This window comes from Ostrea edulis, chromosome 7 (genome assembly GCF_947568905.1).
Source record: "Ostrea edulis chromosome 7, xbOstEdul1.1, whole genome shotgun sequence".
Taxonomy (NCBI): Eukaryota; Metazoa; Mollusca; class Bivalvia; order Ostreida; family Ostreidae; genus Ostrea; species Ostrea edulis.
Genome location: NC_079170.1, coordinates 27,249,638 through 27,265,811, shown reverse-complemented (window position 1 = coordinate 27,265,811; position 16,174 = coordinate 27,249,638). Strand labels below are relative to the sequence as shown.

Below are 16,174 nucleotides of genomic sequence, written 5' to 3'. Positions count from 1 at the left end.
CTTTGAATGAATGAAGTAAAACTTTTCTGAGGCTTAGTTTTCAATATTAAAAAAACATATTTTGCATTTGGAGTGAATGATCTTACAATAAACTAAAAAAATTCCAGTATGTAAACTTGGTCTTAAGTCGTAAGTTCTTTTGTAAAACGCGTCCCTGCTGTACAACTACACACATTTAGCGCCATTAGGTTTTTAAATATTAGCACGTGTTGACCATCTGGATTGGAGTCTATCAGATAACAAGCGGTGTTTTCACCGCCCTTTAGAAAGATCTTAATAATATTTAATGTAGCTTGATGAGTCAGAGAAGTAAAGATGTGTAGATAAAAATCATAATGACGGTAAAAATATATCCATGAAAGGTGAAGATAACGAACAACGATCTATCTCATAAATCCCATAAGCAATACAAAATAGATAGTTGGGCAAACACGGACCCCTGGACACACCAGAGGTGGGATCAGGTGCCTAGGAGGAGTACGCATCCCATATCGACCGTAGACCTTGATCAGGTAAACGGAGTTATCCGTAGTCAAAAACAGTGTGCCACGAACGATCTGACAATCGGTATGAAACACGACAGACAGCATTTGTTTTCTGCATTAACCCCCATCCCCGAAGTTACATGCTAGTCAGACGCATTACCTACTGTAGAAAAACGGTGGTGACATCTTAATCGAGGACAGGCCTGGTCAGGATGCAAAGCTTAACAACCATTGATTATTTAGTATCTATTATTGTTGTCTAATCGCTCTGCTATAAATTTTCTAACTTTCATTCAACCTTCCTGCTAACATGTGGTAATTCAATTTATCATCTAACTGAAAAAATATCCAAGGGAAACGTTGACATTGAAACACTAATCAGATGATTAGAACAATATTACACAATGATATTCTGCGAAACTGTTTCCCTGCATGTGCTATTATCAGCTTACAACAATAAATAGTGATATTATCAGGTTATAACAATAATATGGATATCATTAGGTTATAACAATAAATAGTGATATTATCAGGTTATAACAATAAATAGTGATATTATCAGGTTGTAACAATAAATATCCAGTTCACAAACACATTAAGGATGGGGAAGTCAATATATGGATGTGAGTTGGTTTAATTCAAAATGAAAAATAATGAAACGGAACTAGCCTTAATAAAATCCCATGACTTAAAATGAACGAAAGCAATTCATAAAACTGTTTATCTTATGCATTTTTGTATGCAAGAGCATTTCTCTCAGAAGAACCCCCCCCCAACCCCCCAACCCCCCAACCCCCAATAAAATTCCTGAGCATTTCAGTGATTCGAAAGACTCATCTAGGAATATCTAGAATTAGACTGTGATTATGAAGAAAAAGTTTCAGACTACGCCGTCAAGCCGAACATGGGGCAATATTTCAACAATACAGCTTTATAACCTTAAGGATACCTTTCAATTTATGAAGATTATATTTATTCCTCACATATGTGGCTAAAACTGAGGTCGTATAAATAAATTCCCGTACTCTGATTCGCAACAGGTGTAATAGGGGATGGTATGAAAGGTGAAAATAACGAACAGTGATCAATCTCATAACTCTTACAAGCAATACAAAATAGAGAGTTGGGCAAACACATACCCCTGAACACACCAGAGAAGGAGTAAGCATCCCCTGTTGACCGGTCACACCCGCCGTGAGCCCTATATCCTGTTCAGGTAAACGGAGTTATCCGTAGTCAAAATTAGTGTGTCCAGAAATTCTGATCTATTCTTAACATTACTGATGGATTCTGCTGGCTGTAAGTATGACTGTAAATAAACCTTTAAAAAAACATAACCTAAAACTGTTAAATCAGGTAAGCATATTTCCGCTGAACCGTATTTCAAAATTAAGGATTATCTCCCTCATGCATAGCTCTTATCCTTGGACGAATTTACCATTCTTACTATTAGCAGAAATGAATCGCAAAGATAAGTGCACCCAATAAGCAAAAATGCTAAATCATTGATTAGAGAAACATCACATATCTCTCTTTTTATCAACATTGTCCAGAAAAAAATATAAATGTCATACAAGTCAAATTTCATATGATATTTGCGAAGCGTTAAAGTTTTTCTAGAAAGAATCTCAATCACATTAGTATATCGTAAATGAATTGAAATAGAAATTAGGGGTTCAGATTGGAATTCTAGATCGAGAGTAATAGTAATAGTAAGAATGGTAAATCTGAACAAGCTAGATGATATTTTTTAATTGAAAAGGAGTCAAATGTAATGCTAAATGGCTTATAATCAAGCACAATGAGTTCAATTTTCTCCTACATATTAACATTTGCTGCAGATACAGTATACATGTCTCTTACTCAGGAGTCAACAACTATGAATCATTCAATAGAAATATTTCTACTTCAAGCTCATGATAACAATCAGCAAAGAAGAAGAAGCTGTGAAATTTAACACGCAGGTCACGTTGACGTTTTCAAAGGTATCACTAAATCGTTCTCTTGAGTATTTGAAATCATTGGATACTTCTTTGTTGCTAGACTACTCGGTATCAAGTTAAGAAGCTGATAATTTTATTTATGATATCAAAGCAATCGGAATAGAAATAAAATCTACATTTCAGCTCATACTAAAGATATACCCTTTATCGTAAATTATAACCCTTCCAATCATCGTATACAATTCACTTATGATAATGCGCAGACATTCTAATGATCACAGGTAAATACATGAGACATGTTGAAGTCGGTGTAAACCATGGTTTATTTGTGCAAACTTGGTATATTGTAGATATACTGTACAAAAAAATCGGAAAAATAAGCATGATAAATCCAAGTGAAAAGAGACACTGACAGCGAGTTTAACACGTTAACTGTGATAATGAAACTGTGAACTGAACTGAATATATTGTATGTTTTGCGCTAATATCAGGAAAAAAAAATCAAAATTAGATCTTTTTATAACCGTATTTTTTTTTTTTAGAAGACACAATGAAATGTATACTTCTTTGTACTGCAATGGGACTAATTTCTGGAGTCATAAGTTAAATTACACTGACATGATTATGTAAATGAAAAAATAAATTAATGATAAACATCCCAAAAGAAAGAAATATACTGAATTTGTAATGTATGCAACAAGCTTGGTGCGAATACTATTTTGAGGTAGTGCATTTCATTTCAACTATCGAATTATTTTGGACACTAAATCACCTTTGTCATTCGTGATCTTATCTTACTTAAGTATTGCATTGCCATTAAAAAAAATAGGCAAATCAATGTAAAATATCTCAAAAGAAAAAAAAGGATATTAAATATATCATTACAACTATCGTAATTATTTTGGGTATGAAATTACCATTACCAATCGTCGTTTTCTTTAAAACGTAATTCATTACATCACAGGGTCTCTACAGCCCAGTAGCTAAGTACTTCGTTACTAGCTTGAACATACGGATGTATATTTAGTTGCTGTTACAAAATTTAGAAATTCATTTCAAAATTAAGGATTATCTCCCTCATGCATAGCTCTTATCCTTGGACGAATTTGGCTCCACTTTTTTGACACGCTATTTTTGGCTATATTTAGCTCTAAAACTTCAAAGTTATTTCGGATTTCAAAGATTTCGGTTGAGCATCACTGAAGAGACATTATTTGTCGAAATGCGCATCTGGTGCATCAAAATTGGTACCGTATAATTTTTACATCACCATTTCCGTGCTTAAGTAATGTATGGTCATAACATTGTGGGATTAAAAAGCCCCAAACACAGTTTATACAACTAATTGTTATCCATGGAAAATAAATCGAGATATTTAGACAGGCTTTTTAATTGGTACCCACTGTGTTAAGGACTTCTCAAAACAATACAATGTTTATATAGTAACATAATAATAGTTTTGTGTTGTCAGTAGCGTAAAATTGATGTTGGTATGCCCTGTGAAGGTAAATCTATACCCTTATCAATTTGATAACAACTTTAATAAAAAAAGATGATATGAAAGAAATTTTCAAATGTAATTAACTTATCCTTTTTTGTTTAGGTCTGATTATCGTCAGTAGTATGTTCTGAATGCTGTGTGTATTTATGAGAAAGTTTGGAAAGTGTTACCCCTCGTAAACGATTGTCCACTATGGTTGTGAACATGAACACACACACACAAAAAACTACGCAAATGTATTTCAGATATTGACATGTTCTATTTTTGTTTTACCACAGAGAAGAAGGAACGTTGCCTTTACAGTCCTTTTATATAAAGACACAACAGTGAGCGCTCACGCTGTGGTAAAGTATGATCGCATGTTGACGAATTGGGGCGGAGCCTATGAACGGGCAACCGTTTTTTTCACCGCCCCTATAATGGTCTTGATAGCATCTCCTGTAGCTGGATAAGTGTCCACGTCAACATTACTAAGAATGGCAAAAAGATATCCGTTGTAGTTTCTAATACTAAAACCTTTCCACATGCTGCTGTTAAACAAGGGGGATAAAATCTGGATTCAGAACAAGAACGGAGTGAATACAAAATTTCATGACCAAAAACTAGAGGTACATGAACCTACAAACGCTCTCCTGATGACTGAGACGATACACAATGGCACGATGTAAATATTATGAGAAACTGGTTTTCCTATAGGTTTTATGACAAGATGACAACAGCACATTTCAGATAGCAAACAATATACATGAACAAAACTTCCTCTGGAACGTTCGATCATAGCCTCAATGCATGGGTCACACGGGTAAGAACAAATGTTATAACTCTAGTTCAATATGGAATTGATGGAGCAAGCGTTAATGAATCGAAATATCTAGAACGAACACAGACAATCCATAAATTGTTTATTTTTTGGTTGTTTAGAGTATTTCGATAAATTGTTTTCGGTAATTCGGAATACCTGTCTAAGAATATCGCGGATTAGACCATCTGAAATGATAAACATAATACCGATAGGTTGAAATGGAAGTAATATCCTTATAATGGAATTTTTACAACCTGGAATGTTCACATTTTCATTTTTCTCTCGCCGTTATTTGGATGTTTTCATAAGATATATAGATAGCAGATAATGCATATATATGGTATTACATGTACATAGGATTACTCAGATCAAAGATAAGGAGTTTTTCTAAACTTTGTTTTACCATATGTTTCTCAATTCACAAATATAAAAAAACGCAAACACTATCTCATTCCAAAATGCATATTTTGGGCATTAGAGAGAATAAATAATAAAATAGAATCTATAATCAGCGAGTGAAGTAAACGTAGTTGTAAGAAGCATGAAATGTAATTTTACATCATTAAGGATATTGTAATGTGGTAGTGTTAGATGCTCTTTAGGTCGATCCGTAGAGTTATCAACTATCGTGTCAGAGATCTCGGGTTCAGTCTTCAATAGAGGTATATACTGCACTGTTACATTTGGTCCCTTACGTGGGACCGGTGAGAGTGATTGCCCCAAGATCTTCATTCCGCAGGCACGACCAGGAGATTCGGGACGCCTCTCTCGATGAGGGGAGACAATGTAGTAGTGTAAAATACTCGACCTCCCTACTAGCTCTGGCTAGTGGGTTAACCATTGGGCTTGATTGGTCGAGCATTATGCTGTCGTGCCAGAGGTTTCGGTTCGATTCTCAGCAAAGACAAAAAAGTATCTGTTTCAGTAACATATTTCATCAAGGGAATATTGTACACAGTTCATCTTATACTTACATAACCTGTTTGCTATATGGGAAATTTTGATTGGGTGAATTCATAATATACCTTTCTATTATGCCAATTGTGATATGTTTCTATTTTCACACTGTATCTATATTAAGATAATCACTTAATACATTCTATATTATAATAGATTTTTCTACTTAATCATTAAAAATAGTAGAAAATGTTCTTAATTCCATATCGAATTTGTCTTATTTGGTGTACAATTGGAAAAAAATTGAAAGAGATTTGAAACTGTATCCCTCGTAAAATAGTGTTTTTCACATACAAGGCTTTAGAAGGTATCCATTAAAAACACCGTATCTAAATTATAAATAAAAGGAGTACCAATTCATTTCTCACATGGCTCTTTCATTTATTAACTCTGTTGATTTGAGATTGAAAATCCACCAACATTTGAAAGTTCATTCCAAGTGTTAATAAAAACAAGTATATACAAGTAGTCTCATTGCTTGTAATAAGTCATATTGGTATTTTTTTTTTTTTTTTTTACATCATACAGCGATCTACAGTAAATTACCCCGTTCTTTTCAGACACCCCTACCACGGTAATTTCTTTAGTCCTTTCGCTATTTCTTTCAATGATTTTCATTCCGTCAATTGATACAGACTCTTATATCATTTCTGTCAATTCCAAACAATTTCATTCTTGATTATAGACTTGAAAGATATCCCAAATTGTCTACTTTATCATTACTCCCATATAGAAATGCAGTGCCAAAAGTTCTAATCCAGTGATCATCACCTGTTGCAGCACGTGACTCGATAATGTTTCTGTAAGTTTGCACCAGATGTGGATGTAGGATGATAGGAAATATAGGGGTATTCTAATCTATAATAATAAGCAACATTTTTAAAATGCAGTTTATAAACTTCAATGTCTCCTTTTTGCTACAAATTATTCTTTACAAATGTAACTCATTTTGATGAGACATAGATGAAATCAAATATCGATAACATCAAAGGAGTTTAGAACCATATGGCGGTACCATAAATTATTAAAATAATATGTGGGCATTCTGATCAAAACGGGATCCATTATATTTGAAATGTAGTTTTATAAATTTGAATATCTGGGTTTTTGATGTTAATAATTGTTCTTTACAAATGTAACTAATACTGAAGCCGCATAAACAAAATTAAGTATTGATATATGCATGTAATTCCTCACCAGATGTGGTGATGGAATGGTATATAATATGTTGGTATTCTGATCTATTCTCAACCTTACTTTACAGTACCGTGAAGCCGTGGTGGTAAGTACAGCTGTAAATAAACCGTAGGATTCGTAAAACAATGTATTAAATACAATATTTTATGTAGAAAAGTCTTCGAAAAGTTTGAATTATGTTGGCTTCTGAGTATGAAAATCATAATTATGAGCTATTGCAAATATCAAATTCTAAGAGAAAAATCGGAGGCATCATAATTAATTTAGCCAACCCCATTCAAAGAAAAACGTATTGAGTGACATTGCTTCTTGATAAATGTTGATAATTACTGCTATTGTGCTGTCGATACCGAGAAGTTATGATAATTACTGACATATTTACTGCTGTTGGGATAATTTCTATCAAGTACTGAGAAATTCTGATATTTACTTTGAGTTTTGCTATTTACTGATAAGTACTCAGAAAATATCAACGGTACATTATACTGAGAGGCGCTTATGAAGGCTGTGGTTATTGTTCTCCGTACAGAAGGTGTGAAAACTGGTTGTGGGGAAAAACAAAACGACACGATAAAGGTGCTGTTTCAAAAACGATTCCTTATTATGTATTGTTTGTTTGCTTATTTAGATAATTACAACAAAAATATCAAACATTAGTAAAATGAAGAGGGGACTTGGGGATTTTTGGAATTGTTTGCAATTTAACTCTCTGCATTTCTTGTATTTTCAACTAATCTTATTTACTTAATTTCTCAATTAAAACGTAAGAAAATAACTTTTTGAAGGTAAATTAATTGAGAGATTCCTGAAAAGATGGTGATAACGAAGGGTGATCATCTAATAACTCCTATAAGGAATTCAAAAATAAGATTTGAGCAAACACAGACCCTTTACAGACCCTTTACATACGGGATTAGGTGATAAGGAGGAGTAACCATCCCCTGTCGACCGATCACAACCGTTGTTGGGCATATATCTTGATCACGTAAATGGAGTAATACGTAGTCAAAATCAGTGTGTGCAGAACGACCTAACAATTGGTATGAAACACACCAGGCAGCATTTGACCCAATGACAGGTTTTATTGGCAAATTTCATGGTTATAACAACCATATAATGTTAAATTAATTTTTTATTTGAATTAATATTCAGGAAATGAGAAGCACGTTTCTAAGTATTATGTTCCGAACAATCATCAACAAGTCTCAGTGTTTTTTTTCTTTCTCAGGCAATTGTGATGTTTCAATTACGGTTCTAATTTCGTAATTTTTGAAAAAAAGTGTACATTGAAAGTAATACAATTCCGAATTATGGAAGATATCTCTGTTGATAATAAAGAAATCGGAATAACTCGGTAATACAATTTTATTTACTTCCATTTATTTTAACATTGTATGGAAAAGAAAACAGTCTGCAGTTTGATCACATCTTATTGTAATACGTCAGTATTGGATATGTACATGTACGTGTTACATAATGAGACTATCTGCGCAAGTAAATCGGAAACACCGATGAGAAGTGAAGCGCAACAAAACTCATCCCCTGTTATACCATGCGAACTCTTTAGATGTAACAATAGTATATTTTTTAATATATCAGCATTAAGGGGAATATGATTGTGACGTTTTTAAAGTCACTGCGCAACTCGAACTAACGTACTTAGGTTATGATTGTCGTAAAATACATTGATAATGACTTTGACCAAAGTCATATTTTCGAAATAGAAAACCATAAATCAATAGAGTTGGGGCCTTATTTTGATTGAATAATTTTGTATAAATGCCGTTATGACGTGTTTTAGCAAATATGAGGTAACGACATAAGCGCGTGATTTTTGACGCCATGTTTACGTTGGTTTCGTTGACAGCAGATAGTTTTTGACAGATGTCCCGGTACTGCATGTTATTATATACATTTAGACCCGTGTAATATGTTCAAAATAGAAATGTAACACGGAATCACAACACGTCGAACAGAATCTCTGCACAATTTAAAAAGTATAGCCAAATTGAACGACAATAAAGGTGGTGCTGAACAATTCTCCAAAATAATTATCATGCCGTAGTAATAATATATATTTTGTATTATATTCCGACATTTCGTAAATTATGAAAATAATTGAAAAATATCTTTACCCGAGGACTAAACATTTTGTCAGCAAAAAGGTACATGTGGTACCGCTTACGTATATGCCTCTACCTGTACATGCACATGTAAAACTTATACAGTACCAATTTTGATGCACCAGATGCGCATTTCGACAAATAATGTCTCTTCAGTGATGCTCAACCGAAATGTTTGAAATTCGAAGTAACGATAAATTTGCTAGAGCTGTTTTAGGGAAAAACATGTAGATACTGTCTGCGTCTTGTGAATTATTTAATGCAATTCATTGGTTCATTTATGATACATGCAATCTCAAGTACCATAATAAGTAGAAAAATACAAAGAAGGCTACGAATTATTTAGCACTGATTTCTGCATATGCATGGCGGAATTTATTACCGATCGATTTACTCATCAGAAAAACGTCTCCAAATGAGTTGTGCATGCATGCATTTTTTGGGGGGAAAATTATTGAAATTTACGTAAGTTTAATTCCTTATTTGAATCAAAATCATATAATGTTAGATGTTTTGATTTGAAATTAGATCTGCCGATACGTGTCCAAACACCTATGTCATAAAACAGAGGAAATGCGGAATCGGCAAAATCAAAACTTACTTATCACCCTGTATCTGCTCTCATCAAATAATGATTATATGCTTTAAATCTAACATAGTACATGTATTTTACCAAATCTAATTTTCATTTGCAGATCGGGGGTGGGGGGGGGGGGACTTGAACGCGTGTTCCAGATTGCCTCTCTTCTTCTTTAAAACAGGAACATTTGTTACCCAAATTCCATATTCACACCCCTCTCCAGATTGCGTAGAAAGAAAACCAAACCAAACATTTGATTATAATTCTGGTGTAAATTTTTAAAACAATAAACTAGGGGATATAAAGGAGATGAAGCACTAACCCATCCCTCCTTCTAGGCACCTGATCCCACCTCTGATATGTCCAGGGGTCCGTGTTTGCCCTACTATCTATTTTGTATCTATTTATAGGTGTTATGAGATTGATCACTGATCATTTTCTTCAAATTCATTAAAAGTTTTATGAAAATGTTTAATGCGCCCATCTTGTTACACCCCTTCCCTTTTCGAAAGGCTGTTGGTTTCCCCAGAATATCGGTTGAAACTTATGAATAGATAGAATCAATAGCAATCAAATAATTTCCCCATGCATCTAAAACAATATTTGCAGTTTAGAGGTACACATAGTTATGAATATCTTCGTTATGTAACTTCTTTAAGTGAGTATCTAGTTAAATCATTAATGATCCAATTAGAATGTGTCGATCATCTGTTGATTCATGTCAATTTTATTAGTATTTTTCACAGTTTACACTTTTACTAAAATGAATTACACTGATTCAATTACAACTAATGGCACAAGACTATATTAGATTATCAAATACTAAGGCGCAACTGTATCAATATCGGTTGTCAGATTATTGATTGAATTATTTTTTCAAAGCAAAATAAGGCTGTTTTCAAAACAATTCGAGCCAAACATTTGATTATAGTGGTTAAAGATTCTCTAAAGTATTAAAGTTTTAATGAGATCAGAACATTTAGGTAGGTCAGTGATATCTCTGTTTTTTTTTTTTTGGTTTGGTTCGGTACCTTTATGCATTTTTAAAATGAATTTTCAAAAATTCTATATACATTCATACAGGATATGATTTTTTTGTCGTTTATCCTAACAATTTAAAACGCTCAAATGCAAAAAAAAAAAAAAAAAAAAAAAAAAAAAGACAGAGGAAATTCACACAGTTTTGTTTCCAGATTGAATTCGTTTGAAACGAACTAAAATATTTTCACAAATTAATCACTTTTAAGAGCATAATATTTAAACTTTGTGCTTGATGTTTTAAACAAATGTGTTTTAGAGAAAGAATAATCGGTCCAATTTGTGTTTGTTTCAGATCATCATATCTTTTTATCCAATTCATTAACATGCCAATAGCTTTGGTTAGTTGTCGCAAGAGGCGACTAAATGGGGCGTTCTTTCGGATGAGACCGCACAAACCGAGCTCCGGTGTCATAGCAGGTGTGGCACGATAAAGACCCTTCCCTGCTCAAAGGCAATAAGCGCCGAGCATAGGCCGAAATAATGTAGCCCTTCACCGGCAGCGGTGACGTCTCCATATGAGTGAAATATTCTTGAAAGGGACGTTAAACAATATTCAATCAATCAATCAATCCTGTAGCCATGGACAACATCGTTAAATCAGAGCAAAATAGTTAAAATCCAATTACATTCAGTAAATGTTTTTGACCATTTTTCTGGAAAACTCTATCCTCAAAAAGATATTTTTTAGAGGCGCTGAGGAAATTCAGACTAAATTTTGAGTTATTTGTTTTTGTGTTATATATTTTCACAGCTCTGTCTGCACATATACTCTTTGTATAATGACCATTAAAAATATTCATTTTACAACCTGTTTGTGGTACATATTCTTGGATCTACAACTGCTAAATTTTAGCCTTTTGTGTTTTTTCAACATTGTGAGGTTCAGGGGTTGTTTCCATGGAAACAAACTCAATAACATATCTCTCTCTCTCTCTCTCTCTCTCTCTCTCTCTCTCTCTCTCTCTCTCTATCTATCTAAATTGTCATTTTCAAACAGGAGAGACCTCCTTTCTATGATAAAATGATTTTTAGAAGAATTTGATTACTTTCATCTCAGCATTATATCCCCCTAACTCATCTTCTCCCCTAAAAGATACCCACCATCGTATACTATTTAACCCGTTCCAAACAGCGTACACAATTCATTGATAATTTTAAAATGAAATTCTGATAAACGGAGTAAATTAGATAATATATGCATAAGTTAGTAATTCTGTGTATTTTTGTGTGAAATAGGTAGACAATGAAGAAAGCATTTGAGAACAATTTGTGAAAATATGATAAATATAAATACATCAGCTGGGTATGGTTTACAATGTGTTTTTGTGTACAATATTGATATATTGTGTACTGTGTTTCATATGATATATTGATTTCTTTTTGGAGATTAGTAATATGTGATTCATAATGACGATTGATTTGAAAATAAGTATGACGAATGCGATCGAGACAAGAGAGATTCTGACATCTAACTTAACACTTTCAACATTTTGACTGCAGGAATGAAAATGTGAAGTAATCTGAAGATATTGCAAATTTTGGCAGTAATATAAGAGAAATATATAATTTTTTTGATATATGTTTTTCAGAAGAAACATGATGAAGTGTGTTATTTTTCTTGCTGTACTGGGAATCGTTTCTGGTTGTCGTAAGTACGATTATAATCTTGTTACTTTTGTAATTGAAGGGATAAAAAATCAAATCAAAGAGAAAAAAATAGCCACTGAAGTTGCAGTGCATGAGTAATGAAAAGCGAAGATAACGAACAGTGATCAATCTCAAAAATCCCATAAAGAGTACAAAATGAAGAATAGGGGAAATACGAAAAATATATAGGGGAAATACGAATCCCTTCACACACCAGAGATGAAATCAGTTGCCTAGAACGAGTAAGCATCCCCCTTTCCGGTCACAACCGCCGTGAGCCATACCTCTTGATGATATAAACGGGGTAATCCGCAGTCAAACTGAGTATATTAAAACAGTCTAACAATCGGTATGGAATACATCAGCCAGCATTCGATCGAACGACAAGTTGTAATTTCAAACAAGCTTAAGAGTATTAATTTGCAAAATTCTGACGTCACACAAGACTTTTGAAACCCCTCTAACATTAACTTATTTGGCAGTAACTTGCCTTGATCAAAAATTGATCATAGAACATGCTCTCATGTATCGAATCAGTTGAGAGACATAAACAACATATGCAAGTGATAGTAGAGTATTGCTGCATATATATTGGAAGTTGGCGATGGAGAAGCTGAAGTCGTCATAAAGTTGAGTTGTCAGTTTATTATGAACATCTGTGTTCAATGAGATATCAAAATATGAATGGGATATGGAAAAAGACTATTTGGTGTCTTTTATTTCGAGTTCAGAGGGATATATATTTTATTGAAAGTAGACATTAACGGCAAACTGACAACTCAACTGTATGACAAACGGGATGATTTCAGCTTCTCCATCGTCAACTTCCCACATTTATGTAACAATATTCCATCATCACCTGCATATGGTGTTTATATATCTCAACTGATTCGATATGCAAGAGCTTGTTCTGGGTATAGTCAGTTTTTAAATCGAGGTAAGCTACTGACAAACAAGTTGATGGTACAGGGATCTCAACAGTCTCTATTGAAGTCAGCATTTCGCAAATTCTATGGTCGTTATAACGATATAGTTCGTCAATACAACCTCGCATTGGGTCAAATGCTGTCTGACGTGTTTCATACCGATTGTTAAGCCGTTCTTGGCACACTGATTTGACTGCGGATAACTCCGTTTACCTGATCAGGACATGGGGCTCACGGCGGGTGTGATTGATCAACAGGGGATGCTTACTCCTCCTAGGCACCTGATCCCACCTCTGGTGTGTCCAGGGGTCCGTGTTTGCCCAACTATCTATTTTGTATTGCTTGTAGGAGTTATGAGATTGATCACTGTTCGTTATCTTCACCTTGCATAAAATCAACATATTAATAAAAATAGACATTATCAATAGATAAAACGTCGATATATCTAAACACGCCAGAACACAACAAAATATTTTTTCTTCTCATATAGAGAGTTTTGAATGAATTCTGCCTCATAAGAATGTTAAAACAATTCGGCTAATAAATGAGCACAATTCGTGCCAATGGGAATTCCAAAGGACTGTTTAAAGACTTGATCTCCAAAGACGACGTAGATATTGTCAATGAAGAACTCCTGGCTCGTTTTATTATGAACTTGAGAGAACTGACGTGTAGAATAAAAATGATGTCTAAGAAAGTAAGGAATATCACAATATATAAACCTTTATCTGTTCCATTTTTATTGAAAGAGGAATATCTAAGATGTTAAAAAGCTAGTCTTTAATTTATTGTGAGGAATGATCGTGTAAAGTGTTGAAAAATCATACGTTTTGATGCTCTTCATGAGGGGAAAGCTTTGTCATTTAAAAGTTTTGAAAGGTTTTTTGGAATGTTAGAGAATCTACATTGGATTCACATCACTTCTCGCATATGTTTTGATAGAATACGTTTGAAGTATCTCATTCAAAGCTGTTGATATATCTCCAAGGAACAAAGATAGGGGTTCGGTAGATCATTTACTGGATAAGCAATATACCTCTTTAAAGGTTTTTGTGAAGTTTTGGATCAAATACAGATTTCAAAATATAAAGATAAATTGATTATGATTTCATGTAAATCACTAGAATATTGTTTCCCTTCTGTGAGCAAATACATTGACTTAAACTTATAGTACTAGTATCTGCTGACGGTAGTTGGCATAGGATATTAAGTACATGACCACATTAGCCAAGTTATGCTACAATTGATTGTCATTTTGAGTATTTTGTCACATAATTTGAAATGAAAAGACGTTTGAGTTATGCAATTTGAAAAAGAGAAAGCAGAAAGTCTTAATGATATTTGAATAACTGATATGAATGATAATTGGGATACTTGTACAAGGCATTAGATGAAAGGTGAAGATAACGAACAGCGATCAATCTCATAACTTCAATGAGCAATTCAAAATAGAGTTGGTAAACACTGTCCCCTGGATACACATAGGAAGAGTAAGTATCCCCTGTCGACCGGCCACACCGGTCGTAAGCCATACATCTTGATCAAATAAACGGAGTTATCTGTAGTCAAAATCAGTGTGCCAAGAACGGTCTAACAATCGGTATGAAAGACGTCAGACAGCATTTGATCAAATGATAGGTTGTATTGACAAACTAAATCGTTATACCATTAGATCTATTTCACTTAGGTATGATGATATAAAGTGGTATGAAATAAAAACTGCATATTGCTATTGGCAACACTGGAAATTTTCACCCTTTGGATTTTTTATAACATGAACATTTGTTACAAATATATTCAGAAATTGCACGAAGTACTAAAATGTAATTCATGTTTAGCAGAGAAAGGAGCGAGTGTTGCCTTTACAGCCTTTCTGTCCAAAGACACAACAGTGGGCTCTCACGCAGTGGTGAAGTATGATCATGTGTTGACAAATTGGGGTGGAGCCTATCAACCGACAACCGGCGTTTTTACCGCCCCCTATAACGGTCTCTACAGCATCTCCTGTACCTTGATGAGTTTTCCAAAGAACTATGTTCATCTAGGAATAATGAAGAATGGCATCAGATTGTCCGTGGTGTTTTCTAATGCCAAAACTTTTCCACAATCCAGTCAGACCTTACAGTTAGTACTTAACAAAGGCGACAGAATATGGATTCGGAACAACAATGGCCGTGCATCAAAAATGCATGACCGTAGTGTGTCTAATTATAATGTGTTTTCTGGTTTTCTAATAGATCAACTGTAAACTTGTGTTGATAAGAAATAAAAGATATATCCTCACTAGAAGGTTTCATTTTGCAAAGGCATTAAGTCTATCAAATGACCGATAAACTGGGAAAACATTTTGAGACTTTCATTGCATAATGCATTTATGCATCAACAATGTTCAGGAAATACAACATACAGCGATCTAGTAAATTACCCCTTCATTTCAAACAATGTTATCGTTCCGCGGCTTGGATCCTATATTTTATAGGTGTGTGCTTATCCTAACCAGTATTGCGAGTATATCTTTCTTCCAAGTTTTGAATTTATTTTGGACGGGACAGCGCTGCATAATTGTTAACTTTCCCCACGTTAATGAGAACGGTACCCCAGTAATCGTCCCACACTGCCTACACAATCTTCTGATATTTGTAAGAGAGTCTTTAATTTTTTTTGTCTGGCCATGTGTCAAAAGGTAGAACTTAATGTTTGATGCGTTTTGTGTTCTGAGCCTTTTGGACTCTATAGATGAGATTTACAGAACAAAGCGATTTAACATGCTGGAACACATGTTTAACAGCAGTGTAAGTTTTGCCAAATACTTCAAATTGATGTCTATGAGGGAAAAGAATAGATAATGGGTCATCATGCCCTGCAAATGCCACCGCATTAGCTTGGTCAAATATATCTAGAAGTTGTACTATGTGGAACTCGGATATCGCCCTGGATCGTTGGCTGCACATATTCAAAATTGCCACTAACCT

General features: G+C 34.1%; 1 protein-coding gene across 4 annotated transcripts; it reads left to right on the top strand.

Annotated features, from left to right (window-relative positions):
• The first annotated feature begins 6,923 nt into the window (after nucleotides 1–6,923).
• LOC130046560 (hibernation-associated plasma protein HP-27-like) lies at nucleotides 6,924–15,485 on the top strand. 4 transcript variants are annotated; one of them, XM_056143823.1, is made up of 3 exons: nucleotides 6,924–6,970; nucleotides 12,219–12,277; nucleotides 15,044–15,485. In XM_056143823.1, exons 2-3 carry the CDS (start codon nucleotides 12,226–12,228, stop codon nucleotides 15,448–15,450), a joined length of 459 nt encoding a protein of 152 aa, XP_055999798.1. In that variant the 5' UTR covers nucleotides 6,924–6,970; nucleotides 12,219–12,225; the 3' UTR covers nucleotides 15,451–15,485. The 4 variants fall into 4 exon arrangements, with proteins under 4 accessions (XP_055999798.1, XP_055999796.1, XP_055999799.1 ...); XM_056143821.1 differs by having other exon boundaries at nucleotides 6,926–6,970; nucleotides 15,041–15,485; XM_056143824.1 differs by lacking the exon at nucleotides 6,924–6,970 and adding an exon at nucleotides 7,420–7,461.
• Nucleotides 15,486–16,174: the final 689 nt, after the last annotated feature.